The following is an 11,083-nucleotide window of genomic DNA, read 5'->3' as shown; positions in this document are numbered from 1 at the left end:
CCGACCTTAAACTTACCTACCACTCGTCGTTCTCGAACGACGCGCGTCGTAGTATAATATTAATAGTAAAAAGTAAGTACTACTAACTACTACGCGAGTAGTTATATATATATATATATATATATATATATATATACCGCGAGTTCCTCAAGCATGGCAAATATTCCTTATATGACCGTAGGTTTAATAATCTTCACTTCAGTGGTTTACCGTTTTAATATTCGCGTAAAAAGTACGAGCGTGCATTATATTTAGGTTTATCGCCCTCACGTATGAAATCTGCAATATAATCGAGCATAAAGTTCGATTTCCTGTAACATCTTATTATCAAAATCTCGAAGGTAGAAAATTCTAACTTGAAATTCAATTATATTATTAATTAAAAATTTATATTATATTAAGTAATTAATATATAATATTATATTAAGTAATTAATATAATATATATAATATAACAATATATAATTTATTTTAATAATGGTTATTTTAAAATAGGAAAAAGAGAGAAAACAAAAAATATAGTTTGAGATAAATTCTCTATTTTTTTTAAGAAAATATTGATAAAGTAGGAAAAGTTATGTGGAAAAATTAATGTTAACTTTCGTTCACTTTCAGGAGTATTGGCCATACAAAACGATAAAACATCTTCTCGAATGTCTCGGGAAAATATCGTGTTGAGTGCTAGTGCTTACACTGGTCCTGAAAAAACATCGAGTAGGAGTCATCCAGACGAGTCTTGGACTTTTCAAAGAACCATTCCGGCGTTTCAGCTAGAAAGCTCGAAAAACGTTAACGATTACGATAGGGAGGAGACCAGAATTGTGTTCAAAGATACGAGTCACGACGAATCTATCAACGAACTAACATCGTCAAAGCATGTGGCCCATATTGACGGTAATAACATCGAGACGAAAGCCGGCGAGTACTACCAGTAAGCTTCATTCCGTTTCTATGAATACTGATAAAAGGGCGAATTACACGCAAAGGACAAAGTTCTATATAAACGTAAATGGGTTCTTCGTATTAATAGTACAGCTATATAAGAGCCTGCTGTGAGCATTAGATGTCGGTATTTGTCAAAGCTTCAATTACGTGAATCCATCAGAGTTTCAATTAACTTGATCTGTGTTTCTACTTCGAGTATGATATAAAGAAGAGAACTAAATATTATATATTAATAATAATCAACGTAAATTACGATTAGTTTTAATTCTAGTTAAAAGTATGATTAATCTCCTAAAATAATTTATTATCACAAACAGTATAGTGCCTACTACTAGCGAATCGATGTCGGGGGAAGGACAAGGGGCTCCGCTGAGAGTAGATCTCCTGTCGGAGCCCCATCAGCTGGTTGGCGCGCCGAGGCAACGAGCACAGCATTCGCTAGCAGATCAGCAGCGGCGAGGTCGTCAAGAGACCTCGAGGACCTATAGCGTGCCGCCAATTTTGCAAACCGCTCCACCAGGTAGACAAGCAAATCCTGATATACAGGACATTATCACCGGTATCGTCAAGTTGCTCAATGGCAATGTAAATGTAGCCGCGAACACCGTGAGGCCATTGAGGCCGATACAAGCCACGAGGTAAATCGAATAATTTTAATTTTCCTACACAGAAAAGACTGTTTTACTAAAGCTAAAAAATTTAAATAGATATAAATTAAAAAATAACTTTGTTGAACTATCAAAATAATTATATTGTGTATGTTGCTCAAACAAATTGCTATGATAAAATTTTTTGCCTATTATGCTTGAAATTCTTATTCTTAATTATTTTGATAATCCAATAAAATCATTTTCAGATCTATATTTAATTTTTTTAGATATTCAGCAAAATCATCTTTTACACAATACTATTACATGATTTAATTAATTTCTTTTAGCATTAGAATTGTTAATTTTTAGAATTATTAATTTTGAAAATATTATTTTACATATTTTTGCGTATTATGTTATATATTTATAAGAAAAATATTAAGAGACTGTGGGGGGAATGCTTTTATATTTAAAAAATATTACATAAGATAAATTTTTGGCGCAAAAAGAATCCCAAAAATTCGTATTAATTATTATTTCAATAAAGATGCATGCATGACAAGTACGCATATATGTCTCATTGGCAATGACATTGAATTTGCAGGATCAATAACAGAGGACCACCCAGAATATCAGATGTGCCACCATTACCATCAGACTTTGACACTCCTGGCATGAATCCACCGCCGCCACCGTCGTCACATCCTTATCCATTTGAAAAGCCCCCTGCACCTGACAGACCGTTGTTGCCACCTGAGAGACCCATAAGGCCCTTTATCAGCGGAGTGCCATTACCAGAACAAGTCGTGCCGCCTTGGAGTTGGGATTCTTCTTATAGTACGTTGTACAACCGTAAATAATTACGCACTTAATTAATTATTTATTTCGCATGGTTGCTTTAACATAACGGGACGTGGATATACAAAACGAAATAATTTTCCGGGTAATTTTATGTGAAATGAAATGAGATTTATTTAATTATAATTACAAAATAATCTTTATTTTATTAAAATTATACAGAAAAAATTAATTAATTTTTCTTTAAAGATGGGAACAGACGACCACCACCTTACCCTCCGCTATCATCATTGGATTCCTCCTTCCATCGCGACAAAAACTTTTCAACGACAGAGAACTCGCAGTATGATTTAAAACCGGAATCCGAAACGCCTCAGGAGAGTTCTACAATAAAGAAAGATGCCAGTCATCAAGAAACACTTATCGACGACGATACTAAGAATTATGCGAACGATTCTAGCAAAGATCAAGTTGAAACCACGGTGGCGGCCAGTGATTCAATTATTCAGAATGCAACGAAGAAACACGAATCCGAAGAGTCTACAAAGAAGCCTATTAATCACAAATATTATACACCGTCGAAGGAAAACAAAATCAACAGTGAGGAAACATTGATTCTTGGTCTTGCTTCGGACGTCACTTCGACTCACACGACACCACATCTGGAGTCTTCGATAGCATCTTCGAACAGTGAGATCAAAGTTACAAAATCTTCGAAAAACGAAGAAAAAACGTTTTTGACATCTAAAGGAGAAAAATCGTCCGAGAAAGTTACCTCGACCACTTCGAAGACTTTTTCGACCTTGAATATCGAGACCAGTTCGTCGGTCCAAGTGATCGAATCTATGTCGACAAGAGTTGTCCTTCGACCGACTGCGACTACCATGAAATCAAGTGTTGATACTAAGTTTGAGGTGAGTTTGGAGCCTAGTAGCACATCAGATATCGAATACATAGAAACGACGTCCAGCATTTCGACACCGACCGATGGTCTCCCTACGACTTACTCGAAGAACTTGGTCACGACGGAGAAAAACATTCATCCCACAACTTCGATATTCACGAAAAATACAGGTAAATAAAATTACATTAGAGACGTGCATAAATATTAGATTATTAAGAAAGTTTTGAATCACCCTTCGAGTTTTACGTACATCAACGGTTTTTACATATAAATTTATTCAGAAATAACAATTATTCCTCAAAATCATTGTGTTCGAAAACTGTTCATCCAATCTATTTGCTGTTGTATTCTCGATACCATTAGTCTAGAGGTATCAAAATATTTCAATCCAGCCCGCATATATAGTTCTGCTTCTGCATTGTTTAATTATGGTCTGTTTCACTCAATGAAACATTTCTTGCAAGAACGATAATTTGAAAGTTTTTTGCTGTTGAGCACGTTAAGATAATTTGTTAGGAGATCTTCGTGTCTAAAGAATCCGAATGATTATACCGAGATCAAAAGCAATTAGCAGAATGGTGGCGAATGATTGTTCAACGTGATGGCTTTTCGTTTAGGAAGTAATATTGTTTCTGAATAAATATATATGTAAAAATCGAAAGGTGACTTAAAACTTTTCTAGCAATCTAATATTATTACATTATTTTTATTTATACCATAGTATTTTTGCACTATCATGCTTATATGCATATTAATGTATAATCCAAAATTAATATGAATTATTTATTATGAATGAATAAATAATTTATGTGAGACTATGTGAGATACGATTATAATCGTAATATAGGATCCACTGAACGATATCGTCCGCGACCTGGGATTGTCCTGGACGATACTTTGGATTATACTGGAGCGCAAGGATTACCAAGTCAAAGACCTTATGTACCCTCGAGACATCCATCCTTTGGTGACGTCTTTGACGTAACAGTTTCGGCTATTCAAGGACCTGGAGGAAGTTCTGGTAATTTTTGTTTAAATATAAAAAAATGAGAAATCTTTTTAAGTGACTGGGAACTTTCATTAACTTTAATTATTTTTTAATTTAATTTAGGGGAGAGCGTTAGAGTATCTCTAAATTCAGGCGGCAGCAGTGGTGATGTTATATTAACTTCTGCAATAGGCGGAGAAGGTTTTGTGAGTATTGACGGGAAAAGAACGTATCTGAATCTATTCGATACCACGGAACGGACGCCCGCACCTACCCATGTACAACCACAACCACCTAGAACGCAACCGCCATCCATCATCGGCACTGGGTATACCTTGATTTAATAGAATGCTTTTTCGAGAATGTATTATGTCAGTAAAAAGAAATATATTTAAAAAAATTTTTTGATTTAAATCTTCTGCCAAAATTCTGTTAGATGATTTATTAATAATTTGTTTTCTGTATCCTTGAAAAAAAGTTCACGATGATAAGACGGCTAACTCGGTCAAGGATTAATATATATTACATAAAAAGTTTCAATTTTTCTTATCCAGTCTTGCTATTCCACAACCGGACTCTCCTGTTGTCACTTCCCGTCCGAATGTACCAAATCGGAGGCAACCACCGTTATATCGAAGACCGACGCAGCCACCTGTCAGAATAGACACTTGTATCGTAGGTGACACAAGTACGTGCGACGCAAGTCAACACGAAGCTTGCGCGACGGTTCAAGGAGTATCAGCTTGTCACTGCAAGCCAGGATATGCGAGATTACAGCATTCGTTGCCATGCAAAAGTTAGTATGCGTTTAAAAATCACAAGATACATGTTATGTTTACCCAGTTTGCATCCCATATTTCTTTTTTAGAGATTGTCAGTATTGTCGTGTCAATTAGAGTTGACAAATTTTATGACAAGAAAGTCGTATGGGACCGAGGATTAGCTGACAAAGATTCGGAATCTTATCAAACTCTTGCTTATGAGGCTAATAGAGCCGTAAGTATATAAATTAAATATAACAATTAAAGTTATTACATTTATTTAATTATTATAATTCTTAATTATTATTTAAAATATGAATAAAACATTTAAAAAATAACTTAAATTCTTTTTTTTAATAAATTTTATATTTTAGCTAACTAATTAAATAGTGTATTGATTTTTTTGATATATTAGATATGGGAAAAAGTTCGTGACGTTTTTCCTGTTACATCTAACGGGAAAAACGCCACATATATATGTAAATATATAAATATAATAATTATATATTAAACATATTTAATTATATCGATATCTAATTATAAAATAAAATAAAATATTTATAAAGTTTATTAAAAAGATCTCGATTAATTACTTACAACTACTTAATTAGAATATATAATATAGTTTATTAAGTTAGTTAGAACATAGATAGAAAAAAATTTATTTTAATTTAATCTCTCTTTTTATATTTATTAAATAAATGTAATTATCTGATTTATATTTATTGCGTTTATAATATGTTTTACAGGTTGAATCTGCCATGTCTATGACACCATTTTCGGATGAATATATGGGATCATTGATAAATAATGTGTATCAAGGAGACGTGAGCCAAGGACAAGGCGGAGTTTTCGTGAATGCAACCCTGAAATTAACTTATGAACCGAGAACAATTAGATCAAGCTTAGCCGGTGAGCTTCAAAGACATCTGCTAGGTGTTATTCATAGAAGAAATAACAACATTGGAAATAGTGCCCTGTATGTGGATAGCCCACCAGGTTCTATATCGAATTTGCAAGGTAAGACTCAATCGTTAATTGTAATTAGTAGCTATAACTGGTGCGGTATTTTGAACTGCAAAATGGAATATAACAAGTATAAAAGTTATGAATTTCTAATGCAATTAAATTTATAGATTTAGATGAATGTGTTTCGTCGGAGTTGAACGATTGCCATTCATCCTCCAGCTGCACTAACACTTTCGGCGGTTTCACGTGTACCTGTAATTCAGGCTTGAAGGATCCTCATAAAAATGATCCTAATGAATCGGGCAGGACGTGCTTGTCGTGTCCCTCGACCTATTGCAATAATCGCGGCACTTGCTCCTATCAAGGAGATCAGATGCACTGCACGTAAGTAAACGCAATTGTACAAGTTTTTATCAAGTGCACTGAAAATTTTTTTCCAATTTTTAGATGCACCGGCAATTATTACGGCACACAATGCGAGGTCGACGGTGAAGTACTGGGCGTCGCTATAGGCGCATCGGTGGCTGCGTTAATAATCATAATTCTGACTCTAGTCTGTCTCGTTATGTGGAGGTAATTATCGTTAAAAGATGGTCGCATTCAGCAGAATATTTATTTTGTAACTATTGGAAGTTTCCTTCGCTTAGATAAAATTATGTTTCTCTAAAAGTATAATCAGCGCAAAGAAAATTTTCAAAAGTTGCAAAATATATGCTCTGCTGAAAATAAATAATACAATCAATTATTATCACTGTATAGTAATAAAAGTGAATTCAATTATACATCGTTTTACAGCCGTAAGTGGTCTCGCGAACAAAAGTCTGCAGGTTCTCCGGTGTACGGTTACATCCAAGGTGGAATACCTGGTACTCTCCCAGGTAAAATCAATTAATAGATAAATTTAAACTTGAACTTTTGCTAGTGGATATATATTTAAAGACATAAATAATTTATAGGAACTTTAGCAAGGGTTGGTTCTGTAGGCACTTTGGCGTCTGTAAAACAAGGACCGCCAACGAATTTGCCACCTTATATGTGGGCTCATTTTGGAGAACACATGGCTACTGCGAATCTCTATGCGGTATACATCAGCTTCTTTTATTAACAATAAAAGAGATGTAATAAGAATTTTATTAATGAAGAAAATATCGCCCAATTGATGTTAAAATTGGGGAAGCAAATAAATAAAAGTAATAAATTTTAATATGTTCATAAATAGATAACAGACAATATAAATTTGATCACATTAAAAATATATGGTCGTTATATTTATCAACTACAAAGTATCTACTAATTATTGAAGCTACAAATTGATGTTTGTAATTTCTATGCAATAATGATTAAGGTCACTAATTTTTCTTATTAAATCACTTTAGTTGTATTTATTAGTAAGAATTTTGCTTATTAATAAGAAACTTCTTGAAAATTTTTTTACTGGAAGACCGAACCCATGGGCCCTACACGACCAAGCTCAGCGATGTTCGGTTATCCACCCATGAGCGTTCACGGAACATTGCCTCCGGTCCCATTACCGCGACTTCAGGCCCCATCACGGCCGAGACAAAGACCTCAACCAGATCCGGATAGCTCAGATTCTGAGCCGCAAGATAAAGACAGAGCTGACCTAATTCCTCAGAGCAGTGGTTTTCACGTGCCAAGACCAAAATCGAGATCTTCATTAGCGGTGAGTATCTATTAATTTGTTGAACATGTATCACAATATTCGATAGAAAATCATAATTTCTAAAATCATAAAAATGATTTATTTTCATTATTACAAATTTATTTCTAAATTAAATATTTGATGTAGAGAAAAGAGATTGGTTTTTAAATTTACCTCTCTGGTACTTAGTAATGCTTCTTTATTAAATTTTATAATATAATTAAAGCAAATTATAGCAAATATACACTGAATAAACGAAAAATTTATTTATTGAGACACATAGTTTTAATACTTCAATTTTAAATATAAATTTTATATAAATAAAAGGTCTCTTTAATCCCTTCATGTTAATGAAATTGAAATTTAATAATAGATAAAAATAAAAAGAAATTCAATAATTATAAAATCAATTTCCAAGACCAAAAGAAATTCAATAATGCAAAGTAATTTTTAATCAATTCATTCTAAATCGTTATATTTTTGTGCAAATGCTTTGTTCTGATCCTTTTCCAATTTCCTCTTCCAATTTTTAATATAATTTAAATTGTTCGATTTCGTTTTAATCCGATCCATTTGCATTACTATTTAATTACTATGACTATACAGAATCTAACTGACTTTTAGTTATGTATCGATGAGTTGGCTTATATTTCAGAATCAAAGCGGCATCTATAATGACGTGGAGTACGACCAGGGTGATGTTCATCATTTATCGAAGAATAATATCCCGATGTCTACTTACAGACCGTATTACAGAACGTGAAATTCGTTGCGAGTAGTGCAAGCGTACGTGTCAAGGGACTGCACTAAATAACCCATCGCGAATTTATCGTCTAAAGTGCTCAATAAATAGTGCATTAGGACACGGTGTGATGCTGCTCTGCTACTGCTGGTGCTGGTGTAAAGTAATCCCACGGTAGAAGCTGCAACTCGTTTCAGAGTCGTCTGAACAAACGAACCGAACATAAGAAGATTTGCACACGTGAAGTGGAAGTGAGCCTATTCGTAATCTTGCTCGCTATAAAGTCGTGTTCTTGTAGTCACGCGATATTGTATTTGCGATAGATCGATTAATTGTAATAATAAGTGTAATACGCAGATATTTATTATCTATTCAGTTTCGTTCAGTTAAGTTAATATTTTGTAAAATTGAAAAGTTCATTCTCATATTAGATAGTTTTAAAGAGAGACACATATGCGACGATTGCACATATTTGACTATTTTTAACTAACTTGTTATTACTATTAGCTCAATACTCCGAGTAAAAATAATTTATAAGAGCAAATATATTGACTGTTTATGATTAGTTGTAATTGTTAAGCAGAAACTAACTGTTGCGTTATAAATATTAAACAATTTAGTAGAGAAAAATTTAATGTTTATGTTAAGTCACTATAAAAATTTAAGAGTATTAATATAATTACAAATAATTTATTAAAATCTTTTTTTGTGAAAAAGGTATACCGAAATCTAAGGACAGTAAATAATTATTTTCTTCGCATCATGAGATATTAGATATTTTAATTCATTTAGCACTCAATGTAATTATATATTGTAATTATATTTTTTAGATTCAATACAAATGTCAAATTATAAAATTTAATTTAGTTTTTATTTTGTCTGTCCAACTTGTTAATACAATAGTATGAGGCAAAAAATTAATAAAAGATATACGAAACTGAAAAATTAAAGCAATAATAAGTAATTTAGCAAGTGCAATTAAAGCATAATTAAAGTTTAATTAGAATATAATTACAGCAAAAGTATTACAATTTTCAAATTAATTATTTACAAAAATGGCAACAAAAATATATAATTTAAATAAATATAAAAATATAAATATAAAAAATATAATTTAAATAAATATAAAAAATATCATTCAAATAAATATCAAAAATATAATTCAATTTTCGCAGAATATATCACAAGCGTATACAATGTCAGATTATATGCAACGAGAATCAAATAAATAATACAGCGAGTAGTAGATACGTTATTTATTTTCTAGTGATATATGAAAATTTAAAAGATTTTAATTCGATTGTGTGTGACGAAGCTGTGCGCGTCGCAATTTGCAACGTCAAGTGCCATCGATCCACGTGACACACACGCGGTCGAGACAACATTGGAGAAAATAAAATATTTAATCGAGTGAACTGCCAACGAATGAACACTAGATACGTACGTACTAGTATAAGTAGGAGAGGTGAACAACCTCGATCGATTTCCACTGTGAGGTTGACTGCTCAATGTTTCAAGCGTTTTATCTTCTTTAGGTTCGTGACAGGCAAAAGTTGCAAAAATTGCGACACAAAATTTCGCCCATCTTTCTAAACATTCCACTACTATGTTTTTCATCATTTTGAAGTAAGATCAATTTATATCACTTTGCAGAATTTTGATTTGATTGAATTTTAATCTTAATATGATATTTTCTGAATAGTTTCACCAAAATCACGGAAATAAATAATTAAATCGCTTTTTTTTTATCGGAACTACGCTCTCATTTGATACTAATAAGCTTGACTTATGTCTAATTAAAATCTTTTAAGCAAAACGGATGGAAAGAAGAGGACAGAGAAACGGTTTGCTATATTCACTGGAACTCTTATGCACTTTTTTGATATTATTGTTCCGCATGCTTTTGAATGCTTAATGGCGCAATTCTTCCAGTTTCTAAAGTAGCCAGTAGGGAAATCTCTCATGAATCACCGTCTCGCGGTACAATGCATTTCACTTTCCCTATCTACGTTTATTGTTCAATATTTTCCCAGATTTACGAGATTGTCTAGCATATTTCTATAAAATGAAGCATTCTAAAGAATATTACATTACAGCAATTATGAGAAATTACGTAAATTATAAAAATGATAACACAAAAAGAAAAATTTATCGTTGGTTATTAATTATAATAATTGTTGCAATTAACAGATTCTCGTCAAAAGTTAAAAAATTAATGATTTACAGTTTCATTAATAGTTTTATTTTAATGACAATTACATAAACTGATGGTATAATGTATGTATCCAGGAAAGAATGTTATACTATATATATATATGGACATCTTTTATATATAATTATATATAATTTTATATAATTATATATGAAAAATTTTTTCTTGGGTGAAAACAAAAAAGGAATTAAATTAAACAATAAAGATAAAATGTAAATTTTGTATTTATATATTCACATCGAATAATCAAATTCTGTTGCCAAAATTGAATTTTAAAAAATGTTCAGTTTATCATGATCGGCAAATACCTATTTGTTTGTTTCGTATAAAAAAGACTATGCTTTCGAAAAATTTGAGAGCTCTTGTAAAATGCATGTGTGTGTGCATTGTGAGTAAAATGTATTTGTTTGTAAAATATATCCATTGTATTTCGAGTTGGGTTGTCCGTTATACACAGTGATATATGTATATATATATATATATATATATATATATATATATATATATATATA

At 32.0% G+C, this 11,083-nt stretch overlaps 1 protein-coding gene across 1 annotated transcript in view; it reads left to right on the top strand.

Annotated features, from left to right (window-relative positions):
* The window catches only part of LOC105618635, a 23,707-nt gene extending 15,327 nt beyond the window's left edge, over positions 1 to 8,380 (top strand). Inside the window, exons 2-16 of the mRNA XM_012200165.1 lie at positions 615 to 930; positions 1,262 to 1,582; positions 2,139 to 2,371; positions 2,582 to 3,406; positions 4,084 to 4,257; positions 4,348 to 4,552; positions 4,779 to 5,020; positions 5,093 to 5,220; positions 5,735 to 6,005; positions 6,122 to 6,338; positions 6,402 to 6,527; positions 6,750 to 6,832; positions 6,911 to 7,035; positions 7,396 to 7,638; positions 8,273 to 8,380. Of these exons, the coding sequence (XP_012055555.1) occupies positions 615 to 930; positions 1,262 to 1,582; positions 2,139 to 2,371; positions 2,582 to 3,406; positions 4,084 to 4,257; positions 4,348 to 4,552; positions 4,779 to 5,020; positions 5,093 to 5,220; positions 5,735 to 6,005; positions 6,122 to 6,338; positions 6,402 to 6,527; positions 6,750 to 6,832; positions 6,911 to 7,035; positions 7,396 to 7,638; positions 8,273 to 8,380 (3,617 nt within the window). The remainder of the gene's footprint in view (positions 1 to 614; positions 931 to 1,261; positions 1,583 to 2,138; positions 2,372 to 2,581; positions 3,407 to 4,083; positions 4,258 to 4,347; positions 4,553 to 4,778; positions 5,021 to 5,092; positions 5,221 to 5,734; positions 6,006 to 6,121; positions 6,339 to 6,401; positions 6,528 to 6,749; positions 6,833 to 6,910; positions 7,036 to 7,395; positions 7,639 to 8,272) is intronic.
* The last annotated feature ends 2,703 nt before the right edge of the window (positions 8,381 to 11,083 follow it).

Source organism: Atta cephalotes (assembly GCF_000143395.1).
Source record: "Atta cephalotes unplaced genomic scaffold scaffold00017, whole genome shotgun sequence".
Lineage (NCBI taxonomy): Eukaryota > Metazoa > Arthropoda > Insecta > Hymenoptera > Formicidae > Atta > Atta cephalotes.
Note: the sequence above shows the minus strand (reverse complement) of the source record. Positions and strands in the feature narration are given on the sequence as shown.